Source organism: Lygodium microphyllum, chromosome 6 (genome assembly GCF_053477565.2).
Source record: "Lygodium microphyllum isolate KBCC chromosome 6, Lygodium_microphyllum_v1.1.10, whole genome shotgun sequence".
Lineage (NCBI taxonomy): Eukaryota > Viridiplantae > Streptophyta > Polypodiopsida > Schizaeales > Lygodiaceae > Lygodium > Lygodium microphyllum.
Genome location: NC_141140.1, coordinates 126,557,214 through 126,573,973, shown reverse-complemented (window position 1 = coordinate 126,573,973; position 16,760 = coordinate 126,557,214). Strand labels below are relative to the sequence as shown.

At 38.5% G+C, this 16,760-nt stretch overlaps 1 protein-coding gene across 5 annotated transcripts in view; it reads left to right on the top strand.

Moving 5' to 3' along the window:
- The window catches only part of LOC148035097 (FAD-dependent monooxygenase penM-like), a 224,714-nt gene extending 214,452 nt beyond the window's left edge, over nucleotides 1-10,262 (top strand). For 2 of the 5 annotated variants that reach the window (XM_087680058.1, XM_087680055.1), the window contains 3 exons: nucleotides 7,284-7,386; nucleotides 9,657-9,704; nucleotides 9,846-10,262. In XM_087680058.1, the coding sequence (XP_087536184.1) occupies nucleotides 7,284-7,386; nucleotides 9,657-9,704; nucleotides 9,846-9,948 (254 nt within the window). In that variant the 3' untranslated portion in view covers nucleotides 9,949-10,262. Of the gene's footprint in view, nucleotides 1-7,283; nucleotides 7,387-8,863; nucleotides 9,308-9,656 lie in introns of those variants that run through there. The other 3 variants (XR_015691155.1, XM_087680059.1, XM_087680056.1) reach the window with 3 other exon arrangements.
- The last annotated feature ends 6,498 nt before the right edge of the window (nucleotides 10,263-16,760 follow it).

The window sequence follows — 16,760 nt, the reverse complement described above, 5'->3', positions numbered from 1 at the left end:
TCTTCCCACACTAGACATGCCTGCATAAGCAAGCAATGGAAATGTGCCATAGGGCTCCACGAAACAATGTGCACCAACTCTTTCTCAAAGAAGATGGGCTGTTGGGCAAGAAGGAAATCTTGTGCCAAAGGAGAACAAAGCACAACCTCATTGAAACCACATGGACCAGCAAAAATCTCCTCCACATAATCAACCTGAAGAAGAGATATCAGCCACTAACGAATCCTAGTGAGAATAGGTATCCGGTTAGTGAAGAAAAGAATGACACCTCTCTCGTGGAAAGGTGAAAAGGAGTGGAGAACCTCTTGGGTATTCACTTGTGCATCCAAAATCTCTTCCTCAGCAAAGACAGGAATATCTTGATGATTGTGCTCAACATACTCCTCCAATAAAGAATTGGCAAACTCAAGCAACTATTCCCAATTTGGTTCCTGTGAATTGTGTAAAGGAGAAGCCACCTGGGCATAGGAGCGCTGCGGAGAATCTCCCAGATCAAGGGCCTTAGGGGCAGTAGGAGATTATTCATAGAGATGCTTGTTGTGCTTGACAAAGGGCTAAACCTTAGGAAGGCTCAGAGCCATGTCGTCAGTGCAAGGCACCATATCTTCTTCCACGGCAACTTCTTCCAAGTCCATGTAAATTAGCAAGGGCCTCATCCATTTGAGCCATCGGCGATCTTCCACCAAGGCATAGGAGCTGTCAGCAGCTCATACTGTGACTGTCATAGATGTTGTACGGGCAGAACAAGGTGGTCGCCGGGAGTAGACTGAAAAAGGCACTAGGTAGGCGTCAGCTATGTGTATCGCAGCCGCTGCAATAGGACAAGGCCACGTAGCAGAAACTGAAGGCAAATGCACAACAAGCGGGGCATAGGATGGAGACGGATGTGAGGCTAGCATCGTGGGAAAGGTTGAAGGCAAGCAGGACACAGGTCCCTAGGCGGACAAAAGAAAGCTGGCACAATAAGCAAGATATTGATGACGAGCCATAGGAGAGGCACGCTGAGGGTAACACAAAAACCCTAGGGCACAACCCAGGTCGCCATGGTGCTTAGGACCCCGGTCCTGTGTGTGTGTGTTGCAATCAAGTGGCCTTTTTCTAGGTAGTTGAGATATGCCTCTGTGTGTGTGTGTGTGTGTGTGGGTTTTTTGCAATCAAACGGCCTTTTTCTAGGTAGTCGAGATATGCCAATAGCCTTGGGTTGTCCACATCCACCAACGGAGGTCGACCCATACAATCCATCCGATGTCATCCAAGCTCATCTGGCCAAATTGCAAGCATTCGTTGGCCTGTCAACCACGTCAAACTAGACTGTTTTTTCACTCTTTTTTATCCTTTGGTTCCCCAACAGCTCACTTAAGGCTCCAACAACTCTCTAGAAACTACTCTAGTCTCTCTCTCACTCAATGCAACAAAACCCCCCCTCTCTCTCTCTCTCTCTCTCTCATACACGTGACACACAATGTAGCCACCTCTCTCTCATCATTTGCACACCTCTCTCTCTCTCTCTCTCCCCAACTCTAAACCCTAAAACACTCTCCCTCTCTATAAAAATCTCTCCCCCTCCCCCATCTCACGCATCCTTTCTACTCACTTGAGCTTCCCACTCCCTCTACTCCTTCAAGCACTCTTGCCATCTCAAGCTTTCTACTCCCTCAAGCTCTCTCTACTCTCTCAAGCTCTCTATCCCTCGAGAAATCTCTACTCTCTCAATCACTCCACCATCCATCCTCTCGAGTCTCCACTTCCTCCCTTTCTACCCTCACTCTCAAGCTCTTTCTCTCTCTCTCTCACTCTCCATACTCCCAATCATCAATGGCACCCCCTCTTCATGAGGCCTTTTGCTTGCATCGTGTGTAATTTGAACAAGTGAAGGAAAGATGCAACACTTGCAAGTGGCAATGCAAGTATTGCCTAAAGATTCAAACCTCATCGGTCATCCATCTCCTCATCCACATATGCCAATTGGGAGAGAAGGCCACACCATGCCTTAGTTGGCATTCCCAATTATGTTTATCAAGAATGTTGTTGGAAACACTTGCTATTGAAATGGCACAAAGGCATTTCAAAGGCGAGTGAAGAGGTGATATCTCTCGATCACAAGGTCTCGGATGCGGAAGATCTCTCTCCAACCATATCCCCCTTTCCTCCGTTGGAGGGGCCTCCTCCATCCCATCAAGAAAAAGCCATTCAAGTGGTGCATCTATGCTACAGAGGCAAGCCACTCTTGCCCAAGCAACAAGCCAAGTATCTAGTCTTCTCTCTTTCCTAAAAGAGAGGCAAAGGCAAGCCAAAATAGCACACACCATAATTGAGTGCAATCTCTCTTTCCACATCTCAAAGTGGATCGATAGAAGAGGATGATGAAAGGCATTGCCATCGTCATTGGTCCTTGTGAGGAATGGAGAATTGACAAGTCGCTCTTTTACGAAAAAAAAAAAAGAATTGACAAGTCGCTTAAGCCCGTGCATGCCGGTTGGGCGCAAAGTATGGGTGCTCCATCCTATCCAATGGATTGAGCAATCATAAGAAAAGGAGGATTATCAACATCCTCATCTCTTGCCTGCTTGGTATGTACTTCCTATGAGCAGTGGATGCCGGCACAAGGAGAAGGAGAACAACAAGTTCCTTTATATATCGGCATATATGGCATGCCATTATTGAGGTAATGTTTTAAATCTATAATCTTGCTATTTGAATGTGCAATACACATAAATCGTAAATTGATTTGTTTACTTGCAACTTATCAATTTTATTCTAATTTCATTGTGCATGATCTTGTAGGTTGATTTGCAAAACATGATGCAAGTTATCATAGACAATGTCTCGATTTATGCCTCTATCGGATAAAAACTCGAGGCTAGAGTTTCCATCCATAGTATGGATATCATGCACCATTCATTGCCTAGATCTTCTCAAGGAAGATCTAGGCACGTTGGAGTGGGTGAAGAGGATTGTTGATGATGCTTGTACAATCATCGGTTTCATCAATGCCAAGGTCGAAGTTCTTGCAATTTATTTCTTGCAATGCCATTGGTTTCATCAATTTATTGCTCATACTCAGATTTGGAGTTGAAGAAGCCATCGAAGATGCACTTTGTGACCATATGGCTTCTTCTTGAGCATCTCTATGACATTCACAATAAAGTCATCTTCGATGATAAATTCAAGGAGTGGCTTGAAGAAGAGTCTGCTTCAAGTCAAGTAGAAGCAAAGGCCATTCAACAGCTTTGCTTGGAGGACTTTTGGATTGAAGTGAGAGCCATTGTCATTGCGGTCACTCCTATTTACAAAGTGCTTCGCATGACAGATATGGTGGGGTCCACTATCGGCCTCACCTATCATTTTATGGCAAAGGCAATAGTAGAGATTGAAGCATCAATCATCTTGGATCAAGAGCCCTCTTCTTCATGGTAATAATTTCTCTCCCTTACTTATCATGATACACGCTTATTTTAATTTTTAGAATTCACATTGTCTCTAAACTTTAAATTCTAGACTCTCTTGAGAGTCTCACTTTCTCTCATTTCACCATTTATCTATGATCTACCCTCTATCTCTCCCTCTAAATTTCTCTCTTCCTATACCTTTCTAGCTACATCTGGGATACCACACCAAGGAGGGATTATATTCTCTTCTTGATAAAGAAAAGACAGGAGTGGATGAAGTGACCCATCATGGATTTGCAGCACTTTTGCATCTCACCTTTAGGAAATCTTCTTTGTTTATGGATGCAAATGTGCTCATTGATGGTGATACCTTTCTTCCAAAGGCGTTAGAGGAAGAACACCTTTGTATTTGAAAGGATTTTATTATGCCAATCTGTCATCACCACAGATTTCCACCAAACTTTGGCCTTGCGTGAAGACCCCGAGTGTGATTACCCTTCATTGACAGCCAATCCTAATCTCTAATAAGCAAAAGATACATCTGATTTACTAAATCCCAATCTAACAAGAATCAACCATTAATTATCCAATCTTGCCAGGGGCTATCCTAATTTAAGGGAGGAAAGGGCTATGAAATACACAAGGAACCTGAAATTGTTTTCCATCAATGGCGATAGCCTCTAGGAACTTTAAAAAACTCTTGGAACTGACTGGAAGGACATGACAAGGGGACATGTAGACAAAAGTACATCAACAACAATAATCAGCCTAAGCATGGCCACTCTATTCAACATTTTCTTTTCACAGTATAGATATGATTCAAGAGGTCCAAGAGATGCTCAATTATGGGTAGGCAAATTGACTGAGTGATCTCTCACAAACTGAACTTCTACCAAGGAAGCAATGGCAAATAATAAGAAATCATCAACACTATGATTTTCTTGGCCACTTTTAAGGCGTCATGAAAAGATCATGCCTACAATTTCCAATATACAAGCTGTCAATAATACGTGTGAAGATCCATTCAAGCCACTTCTTGGATAAAACATTCACCTTAGTTACCACCTCTCCTTGCCAACCCAAAGTTTGCAAGTCTTTTTTTGTGCAACTAATAAGAGTAGACTAGAAGATGTTCATATGAAGCCCCGAAGCAAGTGCAAACAAGCCCCATATCTCCATTTCTTTACAAAGATTATCTTTGTCAGCTTTTAGGAACATAAACATGTCATCAGCCAAAGCTTGCCCAATCAAATGTTACGCTGAAGGAAGGAGCAAGTCCACCACATCACCATTTGCAGCCAAATGGGACAACATTGTCAAATTAGGATGGGTGGCCAAAGCAAAGAACAAAGGGTTCAGAGGGCATCCCTGTTTAACAAATGGAGAAAGAGTAAAAGGCTCCATAACACTATTAAGCATAGCTTTAGAGCAAGACTTTGAAACCAGCCTTCCTTCTTGGAAAGGGTGGTATAAACCTGATTTAACTCAAATTATAGCAAACATTAAATACACAAATCTGGAAATATACACTTTACCTCTTAATCTTGGACAGCCTTGGCCCAAGAGCTGACATCCCTTGCAGTATTTCCTTAATTATATCTCAATATTAGGCACGGGTCCCAGGGTGGCTATGGAAAACGTAGTTTCTGCTGCAAATTAGGGTCTTAGCAACATTTTCTACAATTGCTCTTCACGCCAAGCTGGAATTGGCAGAGAATTGTTGAGAGTTGATTGGTATAGACAAGAGAGAAAATCAATTGAAATGAGTATCTTTTGATGGGTAGCTTTGATGGCAATTCTAATGGTGCCAACAACTTCAAAAGGGGAGTAAAACCCCAATGCAACCCTTCTACTTCCACCTCTCACTGAGATGGAGAAGGAAACTTGTTGACCCCATATTGTCATGTTGCACAATCAGCTGTCACCTCTCTTAGAGGTCATCCAATAGCTCCTTCCACCCTCAGCCTCTGAATGCCGGAATGGCCCTCAGCCAACCCCCCAACAGCCCTGCTTTAGTTTGCATGGGAAGTTTTCACAAGTGGCAGCCTATTTTGCCACTTTGCAACTTTCCAAAAGTAATTTCCAACTTTAATCAATGAATTTTCAGAATTTAATCTCCAAAAATTAATTACTTAACCATTTGACCTTGCCCAAGAACTGGCTAGTGCCTATTCACATCAACTATGCTAAACCCCACTAGACATTCAATTGTCCCACACATTATTTGGTCTAGGACTAGCATTATTTAAATAATTGATGCCTAGTTCTAATGTCACCATTGGACATTTAATGAATAGCCCAACTAATGGCTTGGACCCAAATTGACACTAGGCACCCACAAGTACCTATCCATTGTGCAACTTTTGTGGATGTCACCCAATGATCACTTGGGTCATTAAGGTATTCGCAATCACTCAACTGACTTTGTACTTCACATGTGCAGTTCACATGTGCACAACTTAATAATGCCAAAGCTAAGCATTAAAAATGCACGTCCTCGTGAGACACTCCGTGCTGACCATGTAAATCAAATGAGGCATTCTAGGACCAAATCCCATTGTTTGCATAAGCTAGGTTTAAAAAGACCATTCTAGATAATTGAACACTTTTTCAAGTTCTAACGGAATCATCACCAATTCTTGATTTGTGTGATGTGCATAATCAATCCCCATTTGCACATTCAAGATATTATGAAGAATCTATCTCTCTTTGACAAATCCATATTGAGCAGGATGCATAAGATCATGAAGGTGCTCATGCACTCTATACACTTTTGTAAAGATCTTACACATGATGCCTGTCAAAGAACTAGGCCTCCAATGCTTAAGACTGGAAGGTGATGGCACTTTTGGAATCAATTTTGTAACACCCTCTTTCCAAGTGAGCGGCACATTTCCTATCACCCAAACTCCCTAATACATAATGGTCAAAGGTGCTGCCAGCTGATTTGCATGTGTCACAAAGAACTCATTGGTAAGGCCATCCAACATGGGCTTTAATCTAGGTAAATGCAACAACACTTCCATTACCTCATCCTTAGAATGTTTACACCTAACTTCTCCACTATATCAGGTAGAACCTCGTCCTTGGCCAACTCATAAAACATAGTGCAGGCTGCTGTGATTCTGTCTGAAGGGAGCAATTGCGACCCAAGTAAATCCATTAAATAATCCCTACACATGTACAATAGCTTGTGGATCCATAACCATTTGACGAGCAGCATTTTGCAGTCATTGGGAAGGCTTTATTTGGAGGAGACTTTGGGGGCATCATACTCGCATCAGATCCTCACCCTCTATGAGCAGTGGGCCTGTTAGATGCTCGGTTTCTCTCAATGTGAAGGACTTTGAAGCTTTCTACCTCCTCCTTTAATAGCTGGATCCTTCTATACATTTGCATCTGTGGAAAACTCTACACATACCAGTTCAGCATTGTGATAAAATGCACGTTAGGAAGCTTACGGTAGTAGTCTTATAAAAGTTGCTTCTTTTCCTCGGACTGAAACAGATAGGTGAACAATGTATACTAAAATGCTTCTTTATATCCCTGTTAAAATGTGTTTCATGGTTACCTTGATATCAGCATTTTCACAGATAGTGTGAGATAGGATGAACATCTTAAGAAAGACATTTCTTTGAAACTATTAGAGAGTGTGTATTGTATCTCCAATTTGCTGGTTTCTTTCAAGCACGTTCATGTGTTATCCTGTTTGGTATCATCTTAGAATGGCAGGAAAAACTTGTGTTGACATTTTGATGCATACATTGGAGCTTATATGCATGCAGCATTTCTTAGTGTTTCTTTTACAAGTATGTGTCTGCTCTGGTTGAAAAATGTGGTATTACAGAAAAGTGTGTTGTGTTTTGCTATTCCTGATATGACCTTTGTTTACAGATGCTGTCCATGCTGTTACTCCCTCGCTAGGACAGGGGGCCAATTTAGCCTATGAAGATGGAATGCAGCTGGCAAAGCTTCTGACATCCTGCACAGACTTGAGGTATTAATCACAAACAAGTGGAACACTAAAAAGAGTTTGTACATTTATTATGGCAGACTGCCGTTATTCCAATTCATATATGTGTAGTCTCTTTTGCCAAACAAACATGCAATGGGAACTGTGGGTGGAACATCCAATGCTTTGAAGGTTCCCTATATTCAGAGAAGTTATAGATGCCTCCAAACATACGAAGCCAGTTTTTTAGTCACATCTAGCATAAATTACTTCGTAGTGTAGTTTTTTAGCCTCTTTGTTAGCCCTAGAGGGACACGTTGTGTTAATTAGATTGCAACATGAAGAAAAGACCTGCAGCATTGACATATATAGCTGAGATGCTGGATCATCAGTGGCAAAATGATTTCTGAGGGCTGAATGATAAGGCGTAGAGTTAATGGCTTGTTCAGTGAATGAATGCATGAGTTTTTTTCAAGGATGGAACTTTTAGGTCCATCTTGCTGTGGATTCAAACTTACTTCAAGTCTAGCCTATATAGCTCAGTGACAACTGTCATCTTACATGACAAAATGCTACAGCATAATCCTAGCCAATGCAAAGAAATGGAACTTATGCTGACATGACTGCTCTTCCACAGAGTATCTGCTGTGCTCATGCACACAGAGATGCACGTGTGCATGTATGATGTGTGCATATTATGCACATGTGTGAACCTGCTGTAGCACCCGCCTCACTTACATTAAGTTGGGTAAGGCTAGTGCTACAATGCAATCTGAAATACATGAAGATTTACACATGGCCAGTTGTCATTGCTTATCGCTTGCAAGGAGTATGAAATACTAGGCTTATTGCATTTGGATGAGCAATATTTGTGACAGGGCCAAGGCTAGATACCTTTGTGGATGAGAATTTCTCTTCAAAGGCCTTTCTAGAGTATTTAGAGAAGAGCAATATATCTCACAAGTGCGAAAGGACATGCAACTAGGGCAGGAATGTTTGCAATGCTTTCAGCAGCTCTTTGTCAATACCTTTAGTAGTAATCAGGTAGGGGTTGTATGGGAGATAATTTAAAACTGAAAGTAAAAGGTCTGCCATGCAATAGATAGAAAGCTTGTGGCATGAATTTGCTTCTGCTGCATTCAGCAATGGAAATAGAGGGAAAATAGAACAATCTGGGGCATTTTCAAATTTGTATCTAATACATCTAGTTAATGAAGGGTTCAGGAAAGAGTGACTATAGAGGCCAATAGAGTGACATTCAAGGATGCATTGTTTTGTTGGTTTACTAAATCCAAAATATTACATGGCTCAAATTTTTTGACTCCCATTAAACGTTGGTTTAATACAAAAGAAGAAGAATTTGTATCGTAGCTTCAAGTGGCTAAAAATTATGCATGGTTTATGCAGAATTGCCATTAAATTAGGGTGGGGTGCATTTTGGTTTTGGAAACATCACTTTGTTGGCCCCTTATCCTACTAGTATAACTGCTTTTTTCAATCAATACAATGTTGTATGACACAGGACTGCACTTGATTTGTACCAAGCAAGGCAAATGCCTCGTGCAAAGACAATATCAGAACAGTCAGCCTCAAGAAATGCACAAAGATCAGAGGAGTTCTATGAGTGGCTTTACAACCCTAATATTCCAAATTGAACCAAGCATACATACCGATGGAAATGACCCAGATTTTATCAGCAAGTCATTTTTACAAACCTTCTTATTTTATTAACTAAAAGCAAAAGTGTATTTGGAAAAAGGAAGTCGGTTCAACACAATCTATTGTTATGTCAAGGCAAGAGCCATGTTACGTCAACTTGGAAACCATTGCAATGTAGATAATATTCTTTACGCAACAAAACATTGGTATGGCCCTTGAATGTCTACCACTTGTGTTTAATTCAATTTAATGAAACAATGACAACACTAGAAAAGTCTAGGGAATCACCGTAGTTTGATAATCTTTCAAAAGTAGAATTTAAAATCATTAAACAACCAGGTTGACATGTGCAGCTCAGTAAAGGAGTTTGAAGTTCTATATGCAGTTCTTGCATGTTTGTTATGTAGCAGTTTTACTACTGATGGTGTTTAGACATGCGTCGTGTTTTGAAGCGAAGTACATTTGTAGATAAGTTTCTGGGGGGTTTAAATACTGATGGTGTTTAGACATGCGTCGTGTTTTGAAGCGAAGTACATTTGTAGATAAGTTTCTGGGGGGTTTAAATACATGGAGGATGTCGAAAGAAGAATATGTATGCATATGTAGTTTGAGTCATTGATCATGATTTTAAACGTTCATATTTCTTTTGGTCGTAGGCGCCATGGCCAAGTGGGAATAAGAACAGAAACACTGCATTTTCCAAGGTGATATCTAGGCAGGGTGAGGTTCTTGCAAGAAAGTCATCCGTCCTAAACGTTGTCGTTCTTTCAACGAGACAGTTATTATTCCGTAATATGATGCATGCGAACTCGTGCTGATCGGCTCTTTGGAATGCTTGTCAGCAGCTTGGTTCAACTATATTTTCGAGCAAACTATAGGATCTTTCATTCTCGTGATCTGCTTGGAGCATTGGATCGAATGGAGAGCTTTCACGATGGAGGTCTATAATCCTGTGATGGATTGCCTGTTAAGGATGCAAAGCCCTATCCTTGGATGTGGATGTTCTATTATAGCCATGTATTTCTGGATTAGTGGATTATGTAGTATGTTGAAAGCAAACACATCCGCAATATCAAATGTAGTCAAGTCAATTCTAGTAGATGGCTATGAAAGCGATCCATCATTCCAAGAGACTGGAGGGTTATCGAGAATAGATCGCCGGTCCAAGGTTCCATTCCCGATCGCTCTTGCCGTTTTGCAGACCGAGATGGATGTATCAATGATGCTTAATACTTGAAGTTGTAATAGCTTTGCATTGAGAATTCATTTTGTATAGTCTAGTAAGAGTGATAGCACATATTTGTTTCTCTTTCTTCGCAAGACATGGTCGGCATTTAGTTATCATCATGTTGGCTCCGTGTTGTTAGCATGTAAGGATGAGAATAGTGCTTGACAAAGCCATTGTAACTTGTATTTCTTCTGTAGATGGATCGTTCTTTTGGGAGTTGATAGCATGATGTTGCATTGTAACTATACCATAGGATGCGCACATTGTTAGTCTTCCAATGATGCTTTCGCATTCTGTCGCCCAAGACGATTTGAATTTTTCTATATCGTACAAAGTTGTAGCAAACGGTTTTAGTGATGTTTTTCTAGAAGCCATAGTTTTCCTTTTTCTAGAAGTCTTAAAGGTTGCCTTGTGACTTTGTTTTCCATTGATGCTAATGAGAACAATATGTTTTTATCATAAAACTGTAGTATACTTATTCACAGAAAAACTTGTTATACCTCGTAATTTTATTTTTTTAAAGATGGTTTATTTTTTCGACATGTAAGGATGATGATTTTTTTCTTTTTAATAGTGATTTTAATAAAATCAATAAATAATAACAATATTTCAAAAACTTTAAAAAAATTAAATGAAATGAGAAAACATTCTATATAGCATGTCAAAGAGTTGGCACAAAACTCTTCGTAATTAAATAATTATGGGAGAATGTGTCATTCTCCCATCCATTCAAAATATCCGATTTGTTGAAGTTTTACGTTTTCATTTTTTTAGTATGTTTGAAAGTTCGTTTCGCTTTCGTTTTTGCCATAAGTAAAAAGAATGAATGACGAATATTTAAATCTAAGCTTAATAAACTAAAAAGACGAAGGACAAATTTCTTTAAACAAACCCTAAAAAGAACGAGTGACGAAGATTTGAATCTAACCTTTTAGCTTGCAAGCACGATGACTGAGGAACTAATGTACACATCTCCACACACTTATGTATGACCTTTCTCTCTCCTCAAATAAGAGACGAATTTTGTAATGAAGAGAATGGCCCATACTACTTAACTCTCTCCCCTTTATATAGGCTTGAGGCTTCCCAACATTCAAGGCTTTCCTTTAAGCTTTTTAAAGCTTTTGTAGTTTACAAACTTGAAAAGCCTAAATGCTTTCAAACATTTAAGCTTTTCCTAAAAAGCTTTTCTTCAATTTGGATGTACGCTTATGTTTTCCTTCTTTAACCCAAAAAAATAACAAAAAAATATAATTACAAAATATCACATAGTTGCACTTGTAAAAAATTTGTTAAGGTGAAATTGGAAACAATTTGCCAAACAATACTAATTTAAATAACTAGTGTGAGCAATTGATATAGTGACATTTAATTGTCTACCATTGGATCTTTTTTTGTTGCTAAGTTATATGGTGTTTTTTTTTTAATTCTGCACATCATATCTAACAAAAAGCTTTGGAACATTTTCATATTTCTATAAAGTACTCCTAGATATAAATGAAATGTCTAAAGAAAGAGTGCCCCAAGAAGGGGCCAATAGAGTGCCACTCAAGGATGCATTGTTTTGAGGTTTTGCATAATCCAAAATTTATTAAAATTTACATGGTTCAATCATTTAACTTACATTAAGCCTATGTTTAAAACATTGTTTGCATCATAGCTTTAAGTGGTTAAAACTCATGCATCTTTTATCTAAAATCATCACTAGATTAGTGTTGAATGCATTTCTTGGGGAAGTGTCACTCTATTGGCTCATTTACCCTAGTGTATTAGCTCAAGGCATGATTATAGGCGCATGTTGTGCTCTCTCTCTCTCTCTCTCTCTCTCTCTCTCTCTCTCTCTCTCTCTCTCTCTCTCTCTCTCTCTCTCTCTCTCTCTCTCTCTCTCTCTCTCTCTCTCTCTCTCTCTCTCTCTCTCTCTGTGGGTGTTGAATCTAGAAAGATAAATTGATATATACAAGAGACTTCAAGCTACCAACACAATTAACCAAAAAGATAGTGAGTAGTCAACACAAAGAGCATTGAATTAAAATAAATAATAGGTAGGTAGAAGGGGCCTTTTGGCCAAGAAATCTACCAAAAGATAGCTAGTAAACAAGCCATCAAGATAACATATAAATATGCAAGCTTCATACCATAATCCATGGATCATACTTTATCCAAGTATGGGACAAAGTGAATGTAAATGTTGTGGATGGAATATGAAAGAATTGCATTGGATGTTCAATTGAGTATGAATATGACTACACAAGGCTACTAACAAACAAAATATGCATCATAAATGTGACATAATAGGAATGCTATTGATTTAGTGATGTCTCAAAGAACAATGCTAGTAGTAACTACAAAACCAACTTGCCACAACAATCCTCATACACTACCTGTATGACCATTGATACCTATGCCAAAGTTAAACATATAATCTTTATAGAAGATCTTGGTGCTATACTTGCTATTGAAAGGGCATTTCATGTTCTCCAAATGTGCCAAAGATGAGCTTAATGCAAAAAGAGACTTGGATAAATTGATCACAACCTTGTGGGCATTTCATGTTCTCCAAATGTGCCAAAGATGAGATTAATGCAAAAAGATACTTGGATAAATTGATCACAACCTTGTATTGGATACCATTTTATGCAAGACCTAAGAATGGCCTTTAGTGCATTGCCATTCACAAATGCCATATATGAAAAAGAAAGCATGGCTAGGTTTCATCACATGTCCAAGCATATTTGCCATGAAAGATCTTGTAACATCGTAGTGTACCACCTATGGAAAGATTACGTATTTGAATCCTCCAAACACAAAGGTTACCTTGTTAGAATAGACAATTTTGACAATTGAAGCAATCTATCTCACCACTTAACCATACTACTCCTACATGACCAAGCTTTGCTTACTCTATCAATTACCCACTTCATAGTAGGCACTATTAGTAATGCCTATCAAAAGGTCCCAAGATGTACAAATGCCCAATCCAAGGAGATAAATTGTCAAATCATAGCATTAGGGAAAGCCATCAAATTCTTTCCTTGAGTCTATTGCATACCATCGACCACAAGCTCATTAAACAAAGATCATCAAATGAGACACCAAAGAGAATAATACCCTTGTCTAAGGGAATGACTGGAAACATTCTATTTTTGACAATCCTCCCTTGAGACTCCAACTAACTAAATAAAGACTACCTTAGAGACTCATTTGACCCAATGTGCAATGAAGGTAAATTGCTCCTACAAAAGCTAAAATCTTATGAGCCAATATGTTAGAAGGCCTAACCCAAGCTCTAAAGTCTTAACAAGACCCCATGCCCAAAATTTGGTTGGCTACAAACTATCCCTACCCTAAACATTTTGTTCTCCAAATCTACCAAACATAAGGTGATATCCAATAAGGGAATTACAAAGAGGATAGCTATGAACCAAGTGATCATAGTGCAAAAAGAAGTTATAACACTCTTTATGAATCCACAATGGTGGTATTGGTATCCCTCACATCCCAAGCCAACCATAAATAACCTTGCATGTGTTGGGCTTTCCCCATGTTCAAGCATGGTGGGGTCATATGCGGCAAACTCATGAGATTCACTATCTATTGTCCCATGCAAAAGTCACATGTTGCCTCTAATGTATGGGTTTACAATTTGGATCAAAGATTGAGGACCTATGAAAAGCATGCCATGGGTTGATGGCATGCCCTATGTATCCCAAGTCATACTAAAGCCCTTCTATCGCATGATGGATCCATTATCATAACCAACCTTAGTTAATACATAGAGTGCAAAAGTTTAATCTCTACCCTAAATTCCAATAGTAAAGGTCCATCCTTGATGAGACTCTCAGCGTCATCCTTGGGCTCAAGCTTTACCTCCTTATCGCCCTCAAATTTGTAATGCAAGGCTATCAACTAGCACTCCCTCTAGTTGATTTGTAACATGCATGCCTCTTGACTCAAACAAGTATGTTATCTCTACTCCTAGTATCTTGCAAATTCCCTTCCAATCCCATGGGGTGCACCACTTTGATCATGATCCAACTAGGGTCTCACCATGCAAGTACTCTCCATCCTCCTCTTTGCTAATCTCCTCATGATCTTCATCAAAAATCAACCAAAATATATTATTTTATTTTTTCCATTTTCAAGGTAGAATACATATGCAAATGGTTAAGTTATGCATCACATGTTGGACTGAATGTTGTTTCCTTTTATCATTTTCTAAATAGTGTATTTTTGCTTAACCTAAAACCTATTATTTAGAAGAGATTTTATCATATTTTATTCTACCCATTCTTAGGGTAGAATGAATATCCAAATGGTTAAGTTATGCATCTCCTATTTGGTTTAATATTATCTCATTTTATTATTGTTTAAATAGTGTAATTTTTCTTGACCCTAAAACTTACTATTGGGTTACAAAAGCATTTTGTTAGTTCAGATCATGTTTTTTGTTAAGAATTACTCTTTAGTAGTGATATTTTATAATATTTCATTTTACCCGTTTCTTAGGGTAGAATGAATATTCAAATGGTTGAGTTATGCATCTCCTATTTGGTTTATTATTATCTTATTTTTATCATTGTTTAAATGGTGTATTTTTTCTTGGCCTAAAACTTACTGTTGGGTTACAAAAGTCTTGCTACTTAAGTTCATGTTTTCATTTCAATCTTAGACTTATTAGAACTTGGAGTATCACCATTCAAATTTTTACATATTTTTATAAGATGATCACTATAGTCTTTCTATATAGGCCATCTCATATATCACATTATACAAAAAAGACGAATGTGATTGTCCTATAGGTTTATGTATTGTAAAACATGAAAATATTAGCATATTTACATAGATCAATCACCTTAGCCTTTTGTAAAATCATTTTTCTTATAGTGTATTTATACAAAAGATTAAGGTGGTCCACCATACATCATTAGAACTGTTTGTGAAAAATATATAGTTAAATATTCTAAATCAACTATTGTCATACTTAACTTTTGATGGAGATTGCTTAAATGCTAGTTATTTAAGACCTAAATCATTCAATGACATATTTCACATGGAGTAATTTTTCTTGTTTAAAAAAAGGTAATATTGATTATCCCAAGTAAATGTCATAAAGAATGTCCTCAATAAATATATCATAATGGATATTTGAACTATAGTAAAGTATTCATTCAACATTCTTCTTGTAAACAAATCAATTTCTTATAGCATTATGATAAGCTAATTATATAGCAATAGTTCACTTGTAGCTCATATGTGAAATTAAAGTAATCTATTCATTCAAAATTTATTTCAATTTCTAAACAAATAGTTTGCTTATAGCAGATATGCAAAGATAAAGTATTGATTCAGGCTTATATCGGTATACTATATTCTTTGTTTGTTGTATTTTAGCATATTGGTGCTCAAAATACATTTCTTGTGGTGGATGTTGGGGGTAAAGGCACATATGCCTATGCCACATGTGTATTCATTACACTTGACTATACTTACAATACCCGCACACATGTACACTGCAAGTGGCGAGTGCCCATCACTGTCACTTCATTCTTTATTCTTTCAGTGACTAATGAATAAGGGAAAGTTGATCACACATTGTGACTATTGGAGTTCCCGCATCTTAAGTCTCCCTCTCTCTTACTCTCTTGCTCCATCTTCCATAGCTTGCACCTCCCTTGCTTACTCTTGCTTGTGCTTCAACTCAAGTTTCTCCCTTCAACTAGTATCATATCCTTTGATCAAGAAGCTTCCTTAGCTTGACTTCAATCTCGATTTGAAAGCCTCAACTCATTGCTTTAGGGCAGCCATGGCTTCTTCCATTCCAGATAACCATTTGACCTCAGCTTGCTCTAGGGTTGTTTGAGCATGCTTTAGGACCTTCAAAGGGTGGCATTAACCTTGAAGAAGAGCTATATAAGCTCTATTGCAGCAAGCATTGCCCACCACTCCACAAATACAAGGTGTACTTGTTCTTCCAACAGCTCTCCATTGGATTTTCAACAACTCATTTGTTCCCTCTAGCCCCTATAACACTTGGCTAATCATTAGCAATGCTTCATCACTTCCTTAACATTGGCATTGTGATTTTGGGCACCATTTGAGCTCCGTACCCTTTGTTATCTATTGTATACAGTAGCAAACTTGTTGTACACACATCTATGAAGGGTTTTTCTTCATAGCTTGAAGCTTTTTTATGCTTCTATTCATGCCTAACAATGCATGGATCATTGGTGGATGCTAGAATAATGTCTTGGGTTGCTATTGAATCGATTTGAGCTTGCATTAAATTAGGTTTGACAGTTATGTCACTATTGTAATGCAATGGGCATCAAGCATTTGTATAGGAAAAATATATGCCTATTGCTCTTTCATGCCATTCAAGTACTTCATTGGATGTATTAATGTATGACATTGATGCTATGCACTCATATATGCTTATGGAATGCTTTGAGCTTAGCATCTGAGCTTGGTTACATGTCTTGGAGCTTTAGTCAGTTGCTACAGTGATCATTCACTTATGGGCTTGAAGATTTAT